The 24777-nt window shown below is 43.3% G+C and overlaps 1 protein-coding gene across 1 annotated transcript; it reads right to left on the reverse strand.

Annotated features, from left to right (window-relative positions):
- Positions 1-3129: 3129 nt before the first annotated feature.
- Positions 3130-13876, reverse strand: LOC138358385 (uncharacterized). Its single transcript, XM_069316221.1, has 3 exons — positions 13847-13876; positions 5798-6052; positions 3130-3402 (listed from the first exon to the last, which is right to left on the reverse strand). The coding sequence occupies exons 1-3, from the start codon at positions 13874-13876 to the stop codon at positions 3130-3132; spliced, it is 558 nt and encodes a 185-aa protein (XP_069172322.1).
- Positions 13877-24777: the final 10901 nt, after the last annotated feature.

Raw genomic sequence — 24777 nt, forward strand, 5'->3', positions numbered from 1 at the left:
ATACAAGGGAAATGTTTAGTTCCTATGTATGGTAAAGCTTATGGCATTCTATATGGTGAAGCTTACACACACATACACACACACACACACACACACATACACACACACACACACACACACATACACACAGACACACACACACACACACACACACACACACACACACACACACACACACACACACACACACACACACACACACACACACACACAGTTTAGTAGTTTCAAAGCGTTATATGACAAAGAGTGCTGGGAAGACGGGACACCACGAGCGTAGCTCTCATCCTGTAACTACACTCAGGTAATTACACTTAGGTAATAACACACACACACACACACAAACTTGGTGAATGCACAGTTGTACTCACAAGTAGATGAGTACACACACACACACACACACGGGTGGTACGCGAACAAGGAGATACAGGTGAAGACTGAGTACCCAAATGAGCCACAGGGACGTTAGAAAGAACTTTTTCAGTGTCTGAGTAGTTATCAGGTGGAACGGGTTAGGCAGTAATGTGGTGGAGGCTGACTCCATACACAGTTTTACATGTAGATATGATAGAGCCCAGTAGGCTCAGAAATCTGTACACCAGTTGATTGACACTTGAGAGGCGGGACCAAAGAGCCAGAGCTCAACCCCCACAAGTAAAACTAGGTGAGTATTCACACACAAACACATATCAGGAATAAATCTTCTTTATAATCCTAGCAAATGAATCTCTTTTTATCCTATCTCTTTTTAAAATGAGCCATAGAGCTGTAAAGAAAAATTGATTTAGCCTAAAAGCAGTTAGTAAATTGAATGAACCAATACTTTGTCAACTGATTACCGAAAATGGTAGGATTGATTACTATTAATTAATAATTTCTTAAAGAAAGTGACTTGTGAGTTGGTGTGTCATCAATCAAACACTCCCGTTCTAATCATTCCCTAAACTGGTCAAATAACTAGGTGTTCAAATTTAAATAGTTTATGTATATACTGTGAACACGCTTCGATATTTCATTTCCAGTATGCATTAGTTTCCAATTAAAATTCAATTTCAAAATAACGGGTGTATATAAAATTAAATTAATAACAAAACAAATTAAAAAAAATGCTGCATGAAGCCTGAAATTTATCAAGAACATGACCATGTTTTTGAACTCATGCTAAAAATTGTGTGAAAGCAATAATAATATGACACGACATCAAAAAAGCATGAAAACAAAATAAATTAGATTTCAGTGTAGACTGTCTAATATATGCCGATTTTGAAACCAAAATACCTTAAAATTGTTGCATGCCTATTTTGGGGTCGGCCGGATTTTGGACGAGTATAACCTGAGGATAGAATTGTCATCCACACTTCCGTGGAAAAAAATATAAATTCCATTCACCGGGGCTCTAGGAGACTCGAACCGTGAACCCCGATAGAGTTTCAGCCTCACATGCTTGGGGTTCAGGGTTACGAGTCCCCTTGAGCCCCGCTGAATGGACTGAGGATAAAATGTTCAGTCCGGAAGATGGATTAAATAGATCCTGCATTTGCTGTTACCCCGTGTGCCAGGCGAGTCTTAGATCTAGCGAAATCTCCAGCCCTGAAAAAGGTCGGTCTATCTCAAATGGTCTTCCATAATTCAGGATACGAGACGCGTTCAGGGAATCCCATGGTTTCGAATCACTTAAAATTCATACCAGATGAAGCGAACGTGAGAACTAGAGATCATGATCTAACAAATTCATGGAAAGCAAAGAGAAATGGTCACTTAGATTTCAGCTCAATGCGTAGAGAGACTGGAGCCAAGCCTGGTGGAGTCTGCGAGTGTAATGGAAGCAGCAGGCTAAATTAAATCATGGCTTTCTCGGTATTCATTGAATACGTAGAATTTTTTTTTTATTAGAATCAATTCTTGTTCTTAGTGAGAATAAAAAGTTCATTACAGATGACGCTTAAAATATATAGAACTATAATTTCAAAGAGGCGGATGACTATGCAAGTACCGACGATCGCATATATTCTACACACTGAATAAATGTTAGTCTGTTATTGTTGAGAAATATACGATTAATTTTAATCAACAGATGACGCCAAATTAAAGAGCCGGGACAAAAGTATACAACAGAATACTTCAGGTGGAACTTGAGAGGCCACAGCATTGCGAGGCCTACAATACAATTTATAGTCTAAGATAAAGCGCTGAGGCCAAGTAGGTTATTTAACAAGGGTATAAGAAATGGCTTCTGGAATTTAATTCCAGTAAATGTAAGGTGATGAGACTAGAAACAGAAGACTGGAGGCAAGCATTCAGTGCACAATAGAGGAACACTCATCAAAAACTAGCGAGAGAAAGTTCTATGTAATGACCTAGATATAACCTCAACAACACCCTGTGGTTCAATGGCTAACATTGTCATCAGCACTTCAGGACGCAGAGCAAGCTGTAACACCTCTGGTGTAGGCCCTGGGCACGATGGTCGACCCCGGGCATACGGCGGTAATTGGGACCTGTTTGTCAAAAGATTGGCGGGGCTTGTTCGGGAGAACACAAGTCTTGTTTCAGCATGATTCCGATCAGCCTATGCTCGTCCCATACCATTCCCCCCCCTCCTGCAAAGTTGGGTGAGGCTACCCCACAGCGTCTGGCCTCCAACATTGAACAAAAACAAACGAAAAAAAATTATCTCTTTTAGATTTAGATTGACAAGGAAACAAGCGGTAGAAGACTAAATATTCGTGACGTATTAAATTAAACAATACGCTTTCTGCTTCCTGGGGGTGTGTGAATGAAAAAAAATAACAACTTCACAACTTCCCTTCCTTTCACAACTTCCTTAAAGAGATAAATCACACTTCAAATAAAGGGAAGAAGTCATCACACAAGCCGTTGCCAACAGGCAAGACATGACCCAGGAACAGATAATATACCATGCATGAAGAGATAGGTAAATACAGCAGCTTGGAGAGTACGGGAGTTGGGAGAGTACAGCAGGCAGGAGAGTACAGCAGCTTGGAGAGTACAGGAGGCAGGAGAGTACAGGCAACACCGTGTTCACTGGGAGCGGGCCACAGTCCGCCACCCACCAGCACGTTACAGTAACTTTTCAAGGGGGAACATAGATAAAAGTGACTGCGTGTGGCTCTAATGGGATGCTGGCTCGTGAGCTGGGGAAGTGTTGCCTGCTGGAGGGGGAGTGTTGCCTGCTGGAGGGGCAGTGTTGCCTGCTGGAGAGGCAGTGTTGCCTGCTGGAGAGGCAGTGTTGCCTGCTGGAGAGGCAATGTTGCCTGCTGGAGGGGGAGTGTTGCCTGCTGGAGGGGGAGTGTTGCCTGCTGGAGGGGCAGTGTTGTCTGCTGGACGGTAATGTTGCCTGCTTAAGGAGATAAGTTGCTGCCTGTTGAAGGTGGGAGCGGCTGCCTGATGAAGGGGGCGTTGCCAGTTGAAGAGGGGTACTGCCTGATGGAGAGGTGTTATTGCCTGCTGGAGGATGGTATTACCTACTGAATGGGGTAAAGATTGTTGCCTGAAGAAAGAGGGTGTTGCATGCTGAAGACGGGGTGGGGGATGATGTTGCCTGTTGGGAGTGTTGCCCTACCCCACTCCCTTCCCCTCCTCTCCTCTTTCATCCCGTTCCCTACTCCCTACCCTCCCCTTGGTTTAGAATATGGCATAATGCCTATCAATCGATAGTGAGTTACTAAAACCACCACAATATCTTACCGAAAACTTGAAAGTATACTTTAACTCTGAATATAGTGACTAAAGTGACTACAGAGTATATACACTGAGTAATGGGATTCACCTCTCGGTGTATATACCCATTGTTCCCTATTCACTCTCCCTCCCTTTCCCTTCACTTCCCTAGCCCCGGCGGTGTTTAGTAAATATATTCGTCCACAAGACAAAGCTCTAGCTCATTCTGTATACATTTTTCTCCTTCGTGTCTCGTTATAGATTGACTTTAGCTCTCGCTCGCCTTTTTATCTTTCTTATATGCCTTGTATCTAACCATACAGGCGTTGATATTTCCGGAACAGCACCATAAGGTCTCCGCAATGCAGACGAGGAGTCAAAATAACGTGGCTGAAATATGTTGACCAGACCACACACTAGAAAGGTAAGGGACGACGACGTTTCGGTCCGTCCTGGACCATTCTCAAGTTGATTCTTTCTCCGCAATGTTTTGGTGGCATACTAAGAATTAAGTTTCCCATTCATTTCCATTTTATATTTCTTAGTTTTTCTTTTGTCAGTTCCAAAAACCCAGCTGCTTCTTCTTTCCCAGGAGAAGTATAGTTCTGATCAATGCATCCTGTTATCCAAGGCGACAGTACCTTTAACTGCTATGGATTAAAGGATTAAATACGGAGCGTTGTAGAGATAAAAGATCCAGGTTTTGTAGAATTAGTTTCGTAGAGACCCCGAGAAAGAAGAACACACCCAAACAACTGTTCCTAGGCCTTGTATGATACATACATGTGCTAAATTAGCCCTAAGATTGTGTACGTAGGTCTAGGATTTTACATTTAGGTCTAGGTTACATTTATGGTTAGTTTTTCATGTTTTGTTATGACTTTAGAATTACAATATTACAAACAGTGAGCATCTTCTGAGGTACGAGTCTATATTTCATAATCTGTCCATAGTAGTAGATGTAGATGCTATAATTTTTTGGTCCATATTAGTAAAGATATTAGTAAATATAATATACTATAGATATTAGTAAATATACGCGAAATTGCCTTAACTTTCAAAGATCCAGAGTTAGCAACTCATGAAAGGCCCCTTGTGGCAGTAGGGAGAATGGGACCTTCTGCTTCCTACTGTCGTATTAGCAGATAATTTAATCTAACTTCCTCAGAAGCGCACAATACCTTGAAGGGTCTGACGAAGGCTTCCCCCTCGAATTGGACAGACAGAACACAATTTCCTTTGGGGAAAACAATGAGAAATTGCATTTTATTCCGGAAAGATGGGAAAAACAATTGGCCAAAAGTACGCCTAGGAGTGCTTGTGAGAACAGCTTCAGCTCTTGGGTCCTGCCTCTCAACCTTCAATTGGCTATTGTACAAGTTTATTTTCTTCATGTACCTGCATGTCCTTTTCTTATTGGCCTTCCAAATTGCTACTCAGTCATTCCTCCGATCCACAGTAGCTTTCTTCCTAGTTTTCCGTTTCTGTTTGCTTTGAACCGGTTCCTTCAGGTCTTCCACCACGATTATTCTAATGTACTTTAAGAGTTTCATAGCACTACTTGCTGCTTTATGAACATTGATGCATGTATCACCGCATAATAGAATCAAATATGTTATTGCATTCTTGGTAAATTTTTAGCATGTCTGCGAATATTGTTCATCATATCAATAGTTCATTTGGATAGTTTCCTACTCTCTGACTCTCAGTCCATCCTGTTTTTCTTTATTGAGTATGCATGTGTATGCAGACGATGAGTCACAATAACGTGGCTGAAATATGTTGACCAAACCACACACTAGAAAGTGAAGGGACGACGACGTTTCGGTCCGTCCCGGACCATTCTTAAATCGATTGTGGTCGATACACACAATCGACTTGAGAATGGTCCAGGACGGACCAAAACATCGTCGTCCCTTCACTTTCTAGTGTGTGGTTTGATCAACATATGCATGTGTAGGTAACCTAACATCCACCTCGCCCGGCACACACCTCTCTTACCCAACATAGCCGAGACCACAACCCTTGTACTTAGCCTTTCTTATTAAGAATCCCGTAGAGTAACTACTCAATATGCGACTCATTTCTGCCTCGGCAACTCACAACATTATCTTTATACTCTGGCTTCTATAGTCCGACTGGCCACCTTATTATTCCACTCCGGTGTTTCACTGTGTATGTTTGTGTCTTTTGGCACCCTGGCACCCAGGCACCCTGGCACCCAGGCACCCTGGCACCCTGGCACCCAGGCACCCTGGCACCCAGGCACCCAGGCACCCAGGCACCCTGGCACCCAGGCACCCTGGCACCCAGGCACCCTGGCACCCAGGCACCCTGGCACCCAGGCACCCAGGCACTCAGGCACCCTGGCACCCTGCTCATTACCACATAGGTTATATTCAGTGTAATAATTAGCGTTTCATAGTTTTCCTGTGTTCCAGTGAAAGTATATTCTGTGAACAGTGGAGTGTTTGTGTGTGTGTGTGTGTGTGTGTGTGTGTGTGTGTGTGTGTGTGTGTGTGTGTGTGTGTGTGTATTCACCTAGTATTCACCTAGTTGTGTTTGCGGGTGTTGAGCTTTGCTCTTTCGGCCCGCCTCTCAACTGTCAATCAACTGTTTACTAACTACTTTTTTTTCTTCATACCACACACATTCTTGTGTGTGGTATGAAGACACCCCAGGAAGGAGCCCGTGACAACTGACTAACTCCCAGGTACCTATTTACTGCTAGGTAACAGGGGCATTCAGGGTGAAAGAAACTTTGCCCATTTGTTTCTGCCTGGTGCGGGAATCTAACCCGCACCACAGAATTACGAGCCCTGCGCGCTATCCACCAGGCTACTAGGCCCCCCTGGTAGCGTGTGCGTGTGCGTGTGTGTGTGTGTGTGTACTCACCTAGTTGTACTCACCTAGTTGTGTTTGCGGGGGTTGAGCTCTGGCTCTTTGGTCCCGCCTCTCAACCGTCAATCAACAGGTGTACAGATTCCTGAGCCTATCGGGCTCTGTCATATCTACACTTGAAACTGTGTATGGAGTGAGCCTCCACCACATCACCCCCTAATGCATTCCATTTGTCAACCACTCTGACACTAAAAAAGTTCTTTCTAATATCTCTGTGGCTCATTTGGGCACTCAGTTTCCACCTGTGTCCCCTTGTGCGTGTTCCCCTTGTGTTAAATAGACTGTCTTTATCTACCCTATCAATCCCCTTCAGAATCTTGAATGTGGTGATCATGTCCCCCCTAACTCTTCTGTCTTCCAGCGAAGTGAGGTTTAATTCCCGTAGTCTCTCCTCGTAGCTCATACCTCTCAGCTCGGGTACTAGTCTGGTGGCAAACCTTTGAACCTTTTCCAGTTTAATCTTATCCTTGACTAGATATGGACTCCATGCTGGGGCTGCATACTCCAGGATTGGCCTGACATATGTGGTATACAAAGTTCTGAATGATTCTTTACACAAGTTTCTGAATGCCGTTCGTATGTTGGCCAGCCTGGCATATGCCGCTGATGTTATCCGCTTGATATGTGCTGCAGGAGACAGGTCTGGCGTGATATCAACCCCCAAGTCTTTTTCCTTCTCTGACTCCTGAAGAATTTCCTCTCCCAGATGATACCTTGTATCTGGCCTCCTGCTCCCTACACCTATCTTCATTACATTACATTTGGTTGGGTTAAACTCTAACAACCATTTGTTCGACCATTCCTTCAGCTTGTCTAGGTCTTCTTGAAGCCTCAAACAGTCCTCTTCTGTTTTAATCCTTCTCATAATTTTAGCATCGTCCGCAAACATTGAGAGAAATGAATCGATACCCTCCGGGAGATCATTTACATATATCAGAAACAAGATAGGACCGAGTACAGAGCCCTGTGGGACTCCACTGGTGACTTCACGCCAATCGGAGGTCTCACCCCTCACCGTAACTCTCTGCTTCCTATTGCTTAGATACTCCCTTATCCACTGGAGCACCTTACCAGCTACACCTGCCTGTCTCTCCAGCTTATGTACCAGCCTCTTATGCGGTACTGTGTCAAAGGCTTTCCGACAATCCAAGAAAATGCAGTCCGCCCAGCCCTCTCTTTCTTGCTTAATCTGTGTCACCTGATCGTAGAATTCTATCAAGCCTGTAAGGCAAGATTTACCCTCCCTGAATCCATGTTGGCGATTTGTCACGAAGTCCCTTCTCTCCAGATGTGTTACCAGGTTTTTTCTCACGATCTTCTCCATCACCTTGCATGGTATACAAGTCAAGGACACTGGCCTGTAGTTCAGTGCCTCTTGTCTGTCGCCCTTTTTGTATATTGGGACCACATTCGCCGTCTTCCATATTTCTGGTAGGTCTCCCGTCTCTAGTGATTTACTATACACTATGGAGAGTGGCAAGCAAAGTGCCTCTGCACACTCTTTCAGTACCCATGGTGAGATCCCATCTGGACCAACCGCCTTTCTAACATCCAGATCCAGCAGGTGTCTCTTAACCTCCTCTCTCGTAATTTCGAACTCCTCCAAGGCCGCCTGGTTTACCTCCCTTTCTCCTAGCACAGTGACCTCACCCTGTTCTATTGTGAAGACCTCCTGGAACCTCTTGTTGAGTTCCTCACACACCTCTCTGTCATTCTCTGTATACCTGTCCTCGCCTGTTCTAAGTTTCAATACCTGTTCTTTCACTGTTGTTTTCCTTCTGATGTGACTGTGGAGTAGCTTTGGTTCGGTCTTGGCTTTGTTTGCTATATCATTTTCAAAAATTTTCTCTGCTTCTCTTCTCACCCTGACGTACTCATTCCTGGTTCTCTGGTATCTCTCCCTGCTTTCTGGTGTTCTGTTATTCCGGAAGTTCCTCCACGCCTTTTTGTTCAGTTTCTTCGCTTCCATACATGCCCTATTATACCATGGATTCTTTTGTTGCTTCTCGGATTTTTCCCTTTGGGCCGGGATGAACCTGTTTACTGCCTCCTGACACTTTTGGGTAACATAGTCCATCATACCCTGTACAGACTTGTCTCTGAGGTCTGTGTCCCAAGGTATTTCACTTAGGAAACTTCTCATCTGTTCATAATTCCCCTTTCGGTATGCCAGCCTTTTGATTCCTAGTTCTTTTTGGGGGGAGATAAGTCCTAGCTCTACCAGGTACTCAAAGTTCAATACACTGTGGTCACTCATTCCCAAGGGCGCTTCCATCTTAACTTCCCTTATATCCCATTCATTTAGGGTAAATATCAAATCAAGCATTGCTGGTTCATCTTCTCCTCTCATTCTTGTTGGCTCTTTGGTATGCTGGCTTAGAAAGTTTCTTGTTGCCACGTCCAGCAGCTTAGCTCTCCATGTTTCTGGTCCTCCATGCGGGTCTCTGTTCTTCCAATCTATCTTCCAATCTATCTTGTGTGTGTGTGTGTGTGTGTGTGTGTGTGTGTGTGTGTGTGTGTGTGTGTGTGTGTGTGTGTGAGTGTGTGTGTGTAGGCGGGTTTGGGAATGCCTACATGCGCCCTGTATATTATATCATGTTCACTTGTTCAATTCGTAAATGACAAATGGAAGCTAAATACGGCATCCAGCTCTGCATATGTAGATTAGGTACGACTGATATACCACTGTGCATATAACCAATAGGATAGCCACGGTGCATATAACCAGTGGGAGAAACACTGTATCATTCTGAGTGGCGATATTCCAAAACAAGGCAGAAAATATTGGAGTCATATCTATTCATCATCGGAATATGATAAAATAAAATGAATCATTTTTTTTGGTTTTGAGTATCTCATAACGATTCATTATGCACTGCAGTAATATTGAGACTTGAGTAGTTTCCTCATTAGGATTTGTAACATTTTCTAATTATGCAAATTACTCAATGACGGGCAAGCTAAATTTGCTAAATATATACAAGATTTAGTTTTTTACCTCCTAATCAATTTTGTTGCTTAGCTTATTTCTGAAATATTAGATTCTCTCTCTCTCTCTCTCTCTCTCTCTCTCTCTCTCTCTCTCTCTCTCTCTCTCTCTCTCTCTCTCTCTCTCTCTCTCTCTCTCTCTCTCACACACACACACACACAGGGGCTTCGTAGCCTGGTGGATAGCGCGCAGGACTCGTAATTCTGTGGCGCGGGTTCGATTCCCGCACGAGGCAGAAACAAATGGGCAAAGTTTCTTTCACCCTGAATGCCCCTGTTACCTAGCAGTAAATAGGTACCTGGGAGTTAGTCAGCTGTTACGGGCTGCTTCCTGGGGGGGTGTGTGTGTGTGGTGTGGTCTGGAGGAAAAAAAAAAAAAAAAAAAAAAGTAGTTAGTAAACAGTTGATTGACAGTTGAGAGGCGGGCCGAAAGAGCAAAGCTCAACCCCCGCAAACACAACTAGGTGAATACAACTAGGTGAATACACACACACACACACACACAGAAAAGAAGTCACTGGTGAAATAATCCACGTGAGAGCTTTGCTTCCCATGAAGAAAAGTCTTAGAATAAGCCAATCAAGATGCGACGCATTATCTCTACTCCATCCTGCTCTCAGCTTGATTGATAGGGACAAGTAGATTAACACCGAGCGTCTGAATTGTAATTTATTCATGAAGAGTGGCTGGGAGAGCCTGTCCCTTTCATGCACAGCCTTTTTAATACGAGAAATAAAGTTGTCAGTTTTCACTCAATTCTTACGTAAGTTTAGACATAAAGTGCATAACTTTTTCACATAACTATAGCACTTAGGTCGCTTCCGTGTGTGTGTGTGTGTGTGTGTGTGTGTGTGTGTGTGTGTGTGTGTGTGTGTGTGTGTGTGTGTGTGTGTGTGTGTGTGTGTGTGTGTGCGTGCGTGCGTGCGCGCAGAAGTGTATGTGTGCGTGTATGCGCATGCACTTTTGGGTGCTACATTTTATTTTCATAAATTTAAAATAAAATGCTTAAACTTTAAGTTAACGCTTAAATAAACACAAAATTGATAAGCTGTATAAATAAGATCCTATAGGTATCTTCATTGCCGATAGGCAGGAGGCGGGAGGGAGGGTGACACTGTCTTTGAATATTCATAGGATGAAGAGATCAGCTTCCGTCTACTATCGATGGCTTCCTTAAGGAGCCTAGAAAGCGGGCGAGGCGATCTAGACGTGCATTGTAGATGTAGAGGGTGAGAGGAGACGTTGGATGCAGTAGAGACGCAAGGTGTTGCGTCTCTCAAGGGGGAGACGCAAGGTTTTGCGTCTTTCAACAGGAAATCAGCCGCCAGAGGGAATAGAAACGAAAGCCGTATTGAGGTGTAGGTGTTTGGGTAAGTTATGTATTTGTAGAGTCTAGGGGGGAGACGTGGGGTGTTGGGGGAGGGTTAAGAAGAGACGTGGGGTGTTGGGGGAGGGTTAAGAAGAGACGTGGGGTGTTGGGGGAGGGTTAAGAAGAGACGTGAGGTGTTGGGGGAGGGTTAAGAAGAGACGTGGGGTGTTGGGGGAGGGTTAAGAAGAGACGTGGGGTGTTGGGGGAGGGTTAAGAAGAGACGTGGGGCGTTGGGAGGAGGGTTTAGAAGAGACGTGGGGCGTTGGGAGGAGGGTTTAGAAGAGACGTGGGGTGTTGGGGGAGGGTTAAGAAGAGACGTGGGGTGTTGGGGGAGGGTTAAGAAGAGACGTGGGGCGTTGGGAGGAGGGTTTAGAAGAGACGTGGGGCGTTGGGAGGAGGGTTTAGAAGAGACGTGGGGTGTTGGGGGAGGGTTAAGAAGAGACGTGAGGTGTTGGGGGAGGGTTAAGAAGAGACGTGGGGCGTTGGGGGAGGGTTAAGAAGAGACGTGGGGCGTTGGGAGGAGGGTTTAGAAGAGACGTGGGGTGTTGGGGGAGGGTTAAGAAGAGACGTGGGGCGTTGGGAGGAGTGTTAAGAAGAGACGTGGGGTGTTGGGAGGAGTGTTAAGAAGAGACGTGGGGCGTTGGGAGGAGTGTTAAGAAGAGACGTGGGGCGTTGGGAGGAGTGTTAAGAAGAGACGTGGGGTGTTGGGAGGAGGGTTTAGAAGAGACGTAGGGTGTTGGGAGGAGGGTTTAGAAGAGACGTAGGGTGTTTTGGTGGGTTAAGAAGTGACGCGAGGTGTTGGGTTGGGTTAAGAAGAGACGTGGAGATTAGGTATTGCGGTTAGGTGAAAATTGGGTTTGTTGGAGTTAGAAAAGACCCTGGGAGCCCAAACGTGATGCATCAACACAGGTATATTTTTAGAGTTTTTGATGAAGTATAGTGAAGTATAAAGTATAGTGAAGTATAAAGTATAGTGAAGTATAAAGTATAGTGAAGTATAAAGTATAGTGAAGTATAATGTATAGTGCAAACCATAGAAACCTGCTGACCAAGCATTCGCAATGTTTATTTTTATTATTAGAGTTTTTTTTATTAATTTATTTCTGTTTAGGTTATACTCGTTAAATTTATTTATTCCCATGTGCTACAGCTTGGTAAGTCAAGGATACGAACACCGGGCAGGCAAGTACGAGGCAAACGCTCTCAACACAACCACTGTGCCCACAAAGGAAGGATTTGAATGGGTATATATATATATATATATATATATATATATATATATATATATATATATATATATATATATATATATATATATGAACAATTATTCACATATTACTCTAGTTTACAATTTATATAATTTGTGACTCAGAGATTGAACACAAAAGACCACTTCTAGTGTCCCTGAATGTTCCAAAAGTAAGATAAGAGTATTACATGTCCTCTATCCTCCTCCTGCTCCTTAGAGGGCTTACCATGTATTCACGTGCATTGTCTTGTTTCCGTAGTCATATATATATATATATATATATATATATATATATATATATATATATATATATATATATATATATATATATATATATATATATATATATATGTCGTACCTAGTAGCCAGAACTCACTTCTGAGCCTACTATGCAAGGCCCAATTTGCCTAATAAGCCAAGTTTTCATGAATTAATTGCTTTTCGACTACATAACCTACCTAACCTAACCTAACCTAACTTTTTTGGCTACCTAACCTAACCTAACCTATAAAGATAGGTTAGGTTAGGTTAGGTAGGGTTGGTTAGGTTCGGTCATATATCTACGTTAATTTTAACTCCAATAAAAAAAAATTGACCTCTTACATAATGAAATGGGTTGCTTTATCATTTCATAAGAAAAAATTTAGAGAAAATATATTAATTCATGAAAACTTGGCTTATTAGGCAAATCGGGCCTTGCATTGTAGGCTGAAAAGTGAGTTCTGGCTACTAGGTACGACATATATATATATATATATATATATATATATATATATATATATATATATATATATATATATATATATATATATATATATATATATATTCTAACGTGGACGCATGTAAACAAACAATTTCACCACGTGGGAAATATAGCTTGGGTTAATCGGATTAGTTTGTGATCGAGGCAGGGACGCGAATGTCAGGGAAAACTAGACATTTTTGTTCTGTCGGCCATCTGGGACTCTTTTGATTACTTTACGAGCACTATGTGTACAATGCTGGTGGTTCTCTCGGTGAATAGTACATAGCAGAGAGGGTACGGACTGGTGAAAACCATTTGGGAGAGTATCCCTTAAACCGACCTCCATTCTCTCTGTTTTTATCTCTTTCTCTCTCATTTTCATTGTCTTATTTCTCTTACTTTTTGTGTCTTGTTTGTCATGTCTGTTCTATATTGCAATATTTCTCGTTGTGTTCGGTTTGTTTTCTTGTTGTTTATATTCCTTCCAGTTGTCTTTCACACCTCCCACGTTGTCTCTGCATGTATCCCACGTTATGTATCTGTACATCACCTACGTTATGTATCTGCACATCTCCCACATTATGTATCACTCGCACCTCCCACGTAATGTCTCTGAAAGCCGCTCCCACCACAGGTTCTGGGCGTAAAAGAGCCAACCTTCGGGAAGTTCATTGAAAATTGACTTATCTCTTTAAGACTATCTTAGGGATACAAATTCTTCAGAGCACAATGGAATAAAAAATTTTTTTACTAAAGTTTTAAAATATATTTGTGATTGCCTGTGAGGAAAGTTGTTGTTTTCGAGGAGAGTTTTGCCCTTATTGTGTACTTTGCTAATGCAGTGTCTGCAGAGTTTATCCTCGCGGGGCAATCATGGATAATAGATCGCTGTACGTGGATAAAGATACCCACAAACTTGGATGTAATCAGTATCAAGAGTCTTCATCCTCACTGAGGGCTCCTCCGTCACTTCACTAAGAGACTTTATCCATACACGCAAACAAATACACACCCACGCATACACACCCACGCATACACACACACGCATACACACACACGCATACACACACACGCATACACACACACGCATACACACACACGCATACACACCCACGCATACACACACACGCATACACACACACGCATACACACACACGCATACACACACACGCATACACACACACGCATACACACACATACATACACCAAAATCAAGGCTCTAGTATAAGAATCTGTACAGCAGTTGAGTGAGAGTTAAGAGGCGGGACCAAAGAACCAAAACTCAACCCTTGGAAGCACAACTAGGTGAGATAAGCTAGGTGAGTGCACACATCTAGGCTGACTCCATACACAGTTTCAAATGTAGATATGATAGAGCCCAGTAAGCTCAGGAATCTGTACATTAGTTGATTGACAGTTGAGAGGCGGAACCAAAGAGCCAGAGCTCAACCCCCGCAAGCACAATTTGGTAAGTACACACACACACACACACACACACACACACAGACACACACACACACACACACACACACACACACACACACACACACACACACACACAACAAATGGTCCAACAAATGGCTGTTGAAGTTCAACCCGAGTAAATGCAAAGTAATGAAACTAGGCAGTGGAAACAGGAGGCCAGGCACAGGATACAGAATAGGAGATGAAGTACTTAATGAAACAGACAGAGAGAAAGATCTAGGAGTTGATATCACACCAAACCTGTCTCCTGAAGCCCACATAAAGAGAATAACGTCTGCGGCATATGCGAGGCTGGCTAACATCAGAACGGCGTTCAGGAACCTGTGTAAGGAATCATTCAGAATCTTGTACACCACATATGTAAGACCAATCCTGGAGTATGCGGCCCCAGCATGGAGCCCGTACCTTGTCAAGCACAAGACGAAGCTGGAAAAAGTCCAAAGGTATGCTACTAGACTAGTCCCAGAACTAAGAGGCATGAGTTATGAGGAAAGGCTGCGGGAAATGCACCTCACGACACTGGAAGACAGAAGAGTAAGGTGGGACATGATCACAACCTACAAAATCCTCAGGGGAATCGACCGGGTAAACAAGGACGAACTTTTCAACACTGGTGGGACGCGAACAAGGGGACACAGGTGGAAGCTGAGTACCCAAATGAGCCACAGAGACGTTAGAAAGAACTTTTTCAGTGTCAGAGTAGTTAGCAAATGGAATGCATTAGGAAGTGATGTGGTGGAGGCTGACTCCATTCACAGTTTCAAATGTAGATATGATAGAGCCCAATAGGCTCAGGAATCTGTACACCAGTTGATTGACGGTTGAGAGGCGGGACCAAAGAGCCAGAGCTCAACCCCCGCAAGCACAATTAGGTGAGTACAATTAGGTGAGTACACACACACACACACACACACACCACAACCACCACCCCCTCAACTTGCTAATCTCAAGGGCAGTCTATCTCAGCTGCCACGGCTGGATTACACAATGGAAACTCTGAGTTTCTTCGTACAATGAAATCATTATGAAGGATCCATTACGTGGCTGGGAACATTATGTGTAATGGTTTTCTCTGCCTTTTACTTCGTACAAGAGAGAGAGAGAGAGAGAGAGAGAGAGAGAGAGAGAGAGAGAGAGAGAGAGAGAGAGAGAGAGAGAGAGAGAGAGAGAGAGAGAGCAATAGCATTAATGCCATGTGAAGTAAAAGGTGTTTCTGAGGTAATTGTGGAATCCGGTGTTAATATATACTGGTGAATCGTCAACGAGAGGAAGAGGGGAACAGCCCACTGCTTCACCAAGCTACAGCTGGCTTTTATACCTGACTAGAGGAGTGGTTATGGTAGTGTGTGTGTGTGTGTGTGTGTGTGTGTGTGTGTGTGTGTGTGTGTGTGTGTGTGTGTGTGTGTGTGTGTGTGTGTGTAACATCAGCAACACTCACACGAACACCAACAGCAATAACTATTTGGAGCAACATATTTAAAGTTTTATTTTGCTCTAGAAAACAAAATATATATATATAGTATTTTCATCACAAGTGCAAAGCAAAACAAAACGCAATTTCAGCCTCCGGTCTGACGTGAGAAACTATTAATAATAACAAGAGTGTCTATCATTACACCCGAGGATCAGCACAGGGTAATTTCCGCTCGCTGACAAGGTGATTATTTTATTTTTATTTCTATATTCCCTTCGAAGTACATAACTGGCAAGCAAACGCAAATAAAATAATAATAATCTGAAAGGTGTAATTAAACTGAGTTGGAGTTATCAACTAGAAAAGGAGGAATATTTGCATAGCGTGTTTGACGAGGAATTCTTCCTTTGTCGAGCCTGTTCCCTCCCTTCATAAGAGAAGAGGGAACATTAAAGACTGTATAAAAGGCACAGGTACAGGTAGAGAAGAGGTAGAATAGGAGGAATTCAAATACGGGAGGAGACAGTCGCCGCTACCGACCAGAGCGGCAACATTCTGGTTCAACAGTCTAGTGAGAATCGGCTTTGGCAGTAGGTGGGCTGCTTAGGGTTCAATGCCTCTTGTTAGACATGTGGAGAGCCAAATACATGATGAGACTAAACACCGTCCGAATACAGAGGCCACCGTCCGGATACAGTGGCCACTGTTCGGATACAGCGGCAACAGAACGGCTGAACAACCACCCTTGCAACAATACATCTGGTTACGAGAGCATACGAGAGTATGCACTTGAACCTATTCTTTTAAAAGAGTTGACTTTCAACCAAACACGACATCCCAGGAACAAACACACATCAGGTAAATACTTTTCTTGAATCTGTACGACAGCTATAAAACATGAAAACAAAACACCCGGATTCACGTAAGTCCACGTCCTGAGGATATTACAAAGCCTGTCTTTCGTAAACTTAAAAACTTGGAACCTCGGTTCCTAAGTTTGAACTCTCCGTTGGGAAGCAAATTCCGCATAATTGACAAGTTGGGTTTTAGACGAACTTGGCCAAGTCAATTAGTGCAGGAGTGCCCGTGTCTGATTGCATTCGCGTGTCAAATAAAGTGGTCGTGTACTTTATTTATTGACACGCGAATATCCTATTAGCGTGTCTCTCTCTCTCTCTCTCTCTCTCTCTCTCTCTCTCTCTCTCTCTCTCTCTCTCTCTCTCTCTCTCTCTCTCTCTCTCTCTCTCTCATACTCTCCTCAGTTCACCTCCGGAGCGACGAGTCGCGGCTGTGTTTTGGTTCAAGTGACAGGCTGAACAACACAGACAATTTTCTCTTTATTGGGGGCGTTGTACATGATGCTATGGATGTATATTCACTCACATGATGAGTGACGATGCCCAATACTGTCACTATGTTGGAATGTTTACTCACATGATGAGTAACGAAGCCCAATACTGTCACTATGGTGGAATGTTTACTCACATCATGAATAACGAAGCCCAATACTGTCACTATGGTGGAATGTTTACTCACATAATGAGTGACGCTGCCCATAAAGTATCATGGGTTCTATGATACTCTATGATGCCCCACCAACATCCAGAGCAAAATTAAAGAGACTCATGAACCATCTATAACAGTAGTCTCTTCTCTTTCTCTCCTTTGCTGTTAATATTCTGAATTTATCTCCTTATTCATATCTTTAGATTAAGTATTATTCATTACTATGCTCTTATTATTTATTATATTTTATAATCTATATATTCCCTTTGTATCCTTGTGTCACTTTGTATTCATTGTATTTACATTTCTCTGTCTGTATATCTGTGTCTGTCTGTCTATTTCTCTCTCTTTACTCTCTCTCTCTATAACCTGACTCTCACACAAAATGCACTAAATAACTAACGAAAACCTTTGGATTTAAATTCAAAATAAATCGAGTTCTTATAAGCTTAGCTACAAGCAATCATTTCCACCATTCACCGAACTTTTAACTGAGCCCTAATTCCCACCAGAGCTTTGGAAATCCAGTCTAATACCTGTTTATGGGAGATTAACAATCCCACTTGGGGGACCTATTGATGATGACAGCTTTGACGCTCAGTAAATATTTAACGTATCATTGAAATACATACAACAGTTCATATATGTGTTCGGAGGCTTCCTTATCTTCGAAGGAAGGAAATATTTCACTTGGGTCAGTCTCACTTTATGTGAAGTGGTCTCCTTATTTGGGTTTGTCTTATTACTGCACAAGGGATAATATACCCGGGTGTGCTTTGACTGATTTTATTGAAATTTTATAAAAATTAATTAATTTTCTATTAACTGAATTAACTGGTTAATAGGAAATAGTTCTAGTTCTAGAAATAGTCTAGTAATAGTTTTATAGTTGTTGACCAGACCACACACTAGAAATTGAAGGGACGACGACGTTTCGGTCCGTCCTGGACCATTCTCAAGTCGATTGTCTCACAATCGACTTGAGAATGGTCCAGGACGGACCGAAACGTCGTCGTCCCTTCAATTTCTAGTGTGTGGTCTGGTCAACATACTTCAGCCACGTTATTGTGACTCATCGCCTGCAGTTTTATAGTTCTCTGATTCTCACCACATTCCTTCACTGCCCTTAATTCCTCAATCTTCCTGGTAAATTTTATCAACGTTACTTCGCAATCTGGTCACACTCACTGCGTCTGTCATTGCATTAGACAACCGCCTAATATCAGTGGCATACAAATCACCTTACATCGTTCCCAGGCGCAATATGTAAGCGAATTAATTCCCACTGGCATTCCTCTTGTTAGTGTGGTGCTCTGTGTTGTTCATTTCTCTAGTTACTTCTCTTCATATCTCCTCTCCAGCCCACCTCTGTCACGTAAACATAATCAGGCAGTCTTAGATTATTTTGATTACGTTACTTTTGTGTGTTTTTCTAGAGATTTATCCGCTTTTCATTTCATTTTTCTTGTTATTATTTTGTTTTCGATCTTGGCTTCTCTTCTCATACATGTACTTGATTTTTAATTGTAACGGTCTATGTCTGTGTGTGTGGGGGGGGGGGGAAGAGACTGTGTTTGCGTGTGAGTTCATGTGTTTGCGTGTGAGTTCATATATTTGCGTGAGAGTTCATGTGTTTGCGTGTGAGTTCATGTGTTTGCGTGTGAGTTCATGTGTTTGCGTGTGAGTTCATGTGTTTGCGTGTGAGTTCATATATTTGCGTGTGAGTTCATATATTTGCGTGAGAGTTCATGTGTTTGCGTGTGAGTTCATATATTTGCGTGAGAGTTCATGTGTTTGTGTGTGAGTTGCTGCTCGTTTCTGAAAGTTTGTGTCCGTCTGTATCTGTTTCTCACTTCCCCTTGTGTTTCGCCAGTGTACCCCCAGACGAGGTAAGGTTTATTGCGAATCAATATCCAATACAGGACCAGACTCGCACCTCCCCTTCTTCTTCCTCCTGCCCAGCCTCACCAGAGCCCACTACTTATAATCATAAATTTAATTTTGAATCTCTCTGGCGTTGTGGGCTGAGGAGGTTGGGAGCTGAGCTCTCTGTGATGCGAGGTGCTCCTGGTGAGTGGTGTGGAGGCGGAGAGCAAACTGAAGCCTTTCATCAAGCTCCTGGATTAGGCTAGGGTAGTATAATGGTATGTGGATATTGGATATATCATGTTCAGTCAAAATTCAACTTGTTTAGCGAGAGAGAGAGATTACCATCAGCACCGTCATTCCCCTATTACCGACTTCCATTGCCGGGAGAGCAACGTCAGTGGACAACCCGTTCTCGCACTTTCTTACAGTCAATATTGACTTATTAAATACGTGCATATGTGACATACTAAACATACTAGTTTACCTTGAAAAGCTTCATAGAAAACACCGACCTTTCCTAACCTTCTTAGTATGTTAAGATAAGCATCTTATTGCTTCGTAATTACAATTATTACTTGACCTATACCTATAATAGGTTAAGTAATAATTGTAATTACGAAGCAATAAGATGCTTATCTTAACATACTAAGAAGGTTAGGTAAGGTCGGTGTTTTCTATGAAGCTTTTCAAGGTAAACTAGTATGTTAAGTATGTCATATATGCACGTATTTAATAAGTCAATATTGACTATACGAAAGTGCGAGAATGGGTTGCAGTGGACAGAGCACTGCCTAGTAAGGGCTGGCGGCGCCCATATTGCCTACGTGACAGGGAATCCAGAGGAGACTTGCGTGATCAAACTATTGGCAGAGGATGATGGGTGTCCAGCTCCAAGCGGGGCATGATACATGCTCCAACTGCCTTGAATGAAATAATAGGCTTTTTATCTTCCAAGCGTTGTGAGGTGGCTTCCTTGTCCTCTAAATTATCTAACACACGTAGGAACATCTTTGAAACTTTATTATATTAGATGACAGTCTTGAAATAAAGAAAGAATTTGAATAATATAAGCAACTTTTGTTAAAATTTCAGCTTTCAAGAATTATGCTCTCATCTGCTTTCTAGTATAAAGCCTTATTTCCCTTAATGGCCGGAGGTATTACTGGGCTATCCAGTGCACATCTACTTGCATTGGTCGGTTGAGCGACGACCTCGCTTGCTGCAGGGTCGGCGTTCGATCACAGATTGTACAAGTGATTGGGCACCGTTCCGTGACTCTATTTTCTTATCCCGGTCCTTTGTCCTGCCATACATTAATGTATATCAATGGTGTTAATCACCTTTGCATCACATTTTGATGGCTTCTTATTCACGTGCACAGTTGCCTCCATCGTATTAAGCGTTCCACCAACACCCCTTCACCCTCCGTCACCCTTCACCCTCCGTCACCCTCTACCCCGTCACCCTTCACCCTCCGTCACCCTTCACCCTGCGTCACCCTTCACCCTCCGTCACCCTCTACCCCGTCACCCTTCACCCTCCGTCACCCTTCACCCTCCGTCACCCTTCACCCTCCGTCACCCTCTACCCCGTCACCCTTCACCCTCCGTCACCCTTCACCCTCCGTCACCCTCTACCCCGTCAACCTCTACCCCGTCAACCCCTCACCACACAGTGAGGTGGAAGAAGCAGATAGTGAAGATGGTATAAGGGTCAGGGAGAGGGGAGAGATGAAGATGGTATAAGGGTCAGGGAGGGGAGAGATGAAGATGGTATAAGGGTCAGGGAGGGGAGAGATGAAGATGGTATAAGGGTCAGGGAGGGGGGAGATGAAGATGGTATAAGGGTCAGGGAGGGGAGAGATGAAGATGGTATAAGGGTCAGGGAGGGGGAGATGGAGATGGGATAAGGGTCAGAGAGGGGGAGATGAAGATGGTATAAGGGTCAGGGAGGGGGAGATGAAGATGGTATAAGGGTCAGGGAGGGGGAGATGAAGATGGGATAAGGAAGGGGGAGTGATGGGATGGAAAATTCCGGTAATGCCAGGATGAGAGTGGTGGCGTTGGGCTTATGGTGACAGAGACACGACAACTGCATTGTATAGCACAGAAGGTCCTCAAGCTGAAGCTTTAGAATATTAACATTATAGTTTAAGTTAAAGAATATTAACTTATATATCGTATATTGACCAGACCACACACTAGAAGGTGAAGGGACGACGACGTTTCGGTCCGTCCTGGACTATTCTCAAGTCGACTATGAGAATGGTCCAGGACGGACCGAAACATCATCGGCTCTTCACCTTCTAGTGAAGAGACGCCGGTCTCTAGTCTGGTCAACATACGTCAGCCACGTTATTGTGACTCATCGTCTGCTAATATATCGTATACTTATATATTGCAGATTCAAATCGTATAGACTAATGAAAAATGTACACAAATTACTATAAAAAATTCCTGTAATTTTCTAGACCCACTGTCTAAAACACGATCTACGAAGTGACGAATATAAAAGACAGAACAATACCGTAAAAAGCGTTACTGTGGCATGTTATTATTCGCACATTCATCAATTCGGGTCATTATTGGAGTGATAAATTGGTAAACGGCACTAACTGGCGTTTTTATGGCCGGGAATTGTGAGTTAATGACGCCTGGGGTAATGATGATCACATACATCATACAGAGGTAATGATGATCACATACATCATACAGCCAACTGCTGCAGGGCTGCGTACTCATCTAATTGTAGTCGTCTATTTGTGCTTGCGGCAGGTTGTGCTTAATGTCTTTGGTCCTGACTCTCCATCTTCAGTTGGCTGGCGGACAGTGTAACGGAATTCCGTTATTTGACATTAACTCAACATAGGAGCTCAGTATCGTTGTTGGACAGCTGTTCTTTTAATTAATACTTTTTTCTAGATATGTATATTTATTGCATATATGCTGTATATTTTGTTTCTGCCATGAGAGTAAATATTTAAGCAATGGTCGCCATTAACTGCCACGTCGACATGATGGTAAGGAGGTGATGCCTAAAAGCTCTTCCATTAACTCCAGAGAATTGAAAACTTGTTGTGGTGATGAAGTGAAGCACCTCAAGGTATGCCACGAAAGACAGGTTCTATATCTCAGAGAGGCAGTGATAGTCGTGTTGTCTAACACTCTGTGTGAAATAGGTGCCACAGTTGGAGTAAGAACAGTGTGTCTTTAGATGCTATGAGTTTTTGAACAAATCCACAAGGGCCGTGACGAGGATTCGAACCTGCGTCCGAGAGCATCCCAGACACTTCCAGATTAAGGCAGCGTCTAGGATGCTCTTGGACGCAGGTTCGAATCCTCGTCACGGCCCTTGTGGATTTGTTCATTTGATTCATCACGCAATTGTGATTTCTGTGTGCAATGAGTTTTTCCTCTCTATCGGAAGCTGCGCTCGTGACGAATCCTTAGTGGTGACCTTCCTCTGTGTCGCCAGATTGAATATCATCAAATAGTTTCTCTAACTCCACCTTCCGGTCCATATCACTTGGTCTGCGCATAATGAGGCAGTTTCTGTTCAGATTAAAGAGAGTGATTTGTTTGTCAATGAGACTGAAGCCAACTCCATGCTTTCCTTAATTTCTAGTTTCCTTTCTTTAATCTTTGAGAAGTTGAAAGAAACTCGATTCATTGGCTTTCTGCCACCGTCGCCTCTTTAAGGAGTTGACTCAACTTCTTCACAGCCTCTCCACTAGCAGATCTGCTGCTTCCGGGATACACAGTTTTTTCACCAAGTCCTTGAAGACAAACTGCTGAGCAAGATTTATTCTTCAAATTAGATGCTATGAGCTACTTGGGGAGAGAGAGAGAGAGAGAGAGAGAGAGAGAGAGAGAGAGAGAGAGAGAGAGAGAGAGAGGAATAGAAGAGGGGTTTAAGGAGAGGCAGGCACATATTTTTATAAATTATCATGCATAAACTCGAGGAAAGAATGCAATAACCAGTCTAAAATATTCTCGGGTAGAAGTTTCCTCGCCAGGCAGACGAGAAGGAAACTAACCGTCTTAATATCATTGATTTTTTTTCCACGTCGCTCTTTCCTGATGTATATCCAATATCACGTATATTACACGTTCATCGCCTCACCATGCATTGTATATATCACCCAGGATCTCTTCACGTGGTCGAGCTCCCTACCATACCAAAGGTTCCTTGTGCTCGGCCTCGCCTCTCACTTTAAGAACTGATAAGGTGCGAGAATCAGCTTTACACTCAATCGAGAATTTCATGAAGGATGAGTTAGCTCAAGTCTTGGTGTATTGAATATGTTTTAGCATCAGTCTCGTGAGAACCTATTGGTAATAGGTGGTCGAGGGGTTTTAATTAGGATGAGAGGTGAATTAGAGTTGCTGAGTTTGCATGGGGGAAAATGAGTTGTATGCGAGTGATGAGTTGTATAAAAGGGGCTCAAAGTTGAAGAAATGAGTTGAATAGGGGCGCGCTGTTGGAACCTCATCCTATGCCACTCAAGGTGATTAGGAACATTGCGAAATTGGAAAACAAGACGGTAAACTAACTATATGAGAGAGAGAGAGAGAGAGAGAGAGAGAGAGAGAGAGAGAGAGAGAGAGAGAGAGAGAGAGATGGATGTTGATGGAACTTAATATATTCCAGTAAGTACAGATTTGATGAGGTGATTTTCAGTCATGGGCTCTGCATCTTGCTAAAATATTAGCCACAAACATGATGGAGGCATCAAGAGGGAACGCTCAAGGCGGCGTGGTTAAAGGGAGACAGCTTCAAGACGGCAGACTTGAACACAAGAAGCTTTAGCAAGGAAGGCTTCGACAGGAGAAGCATCATCAAAGGGAGGTTTAGCAGGAGAGATTCTGACAGATGCTTCAGCGTGCCAGGCATCAGTGGAGAGAACGTGGAAGATTTACGAAAAGGACATTTCAGTCTTCTGTAAATGCTGCAAAAAGAGGTAGCTTCAACGGATGAGTAATGAGGCAGATTATTCTAATGAATGAAGTCCACTAAGGCTCACCATAGCCCGTGCTACTTGGCACGCTCCTGTGCCAAGTAAGTTCACTACGGGCTCACCATAGCCCGTGCTACTTGGCCCGCTCCTGTGCCAAGTAAGTCCACTACGGGCTCACCATAGCCCGTGCTACTTGGCACGCTCCTGTGCCAAGTAAGTCCACTACGGGCTCACCATAGCCCGTGCTACTTGGCACGCTCCTGTGCCAAGTAAGTCCACTACGGGCTCACCATAGCCCGTGCTACTTGGCCCGCTCCTGTGCCAAGTAAGTCCACTACGGGCTCACCATAGCCCGTGCTACTAGGAACTTTTGTTCCGAGTAGCTGAATCTAAAACAACATCCAGTGAATGCTTCTCTAGATTTCTCTAGACCTTCGAATCTGGAGTCCATAACAGAAAAGAGGGTTTAACTGTATATGCAAAACAAGAGGAATTCCGGCAACAACACTACGGGGTCGTTGTATTTCCCCGTGTTTTTGTTAGATCAAATGTTGGATGTTTTACAACAAAAGCAATTGATAAGATGTTACTGTAACTAAGCTCTCACTGTGGTATG

The sequence above is a fragment of the Procambarus clarkii genome, chromosome 83, assembly GCF_040958095.1.
Source record: "Procambarus clarkii isolate CNS0578487 chromosome 83, FALCON_Pclarkii_2.0, whole genome shotgun sequence".
NCBI classification, from domain to species: Eukaryota; Metazoa; Arthropoda; class Malacostraca; order Decapoda; family Cambaridae; genus Procambarus; species Procambarus clarkii.

Coding starts and splice junctions, on each gene's coding strand:
- LOC138358385 (XM_069316221.1), bottom strand. CDS start 13,876: ATGAAGACTCTTGATACTGATTACATCCAA. Junction 6,053..13,846: donor TTGATACTGATTACATCCAA/GTTTGTGGGTAT, acceptor GGTAATGAGCAG/GGTGCCAGGGTGCCTGAGTG. Junction 3,403..5,797: donor GTCGGACTATAGAAGCCAGA/GTATAAAGATAA, acceptor CCCCTTCATCAG/GCAGCCGCTCCCACCTTCAA.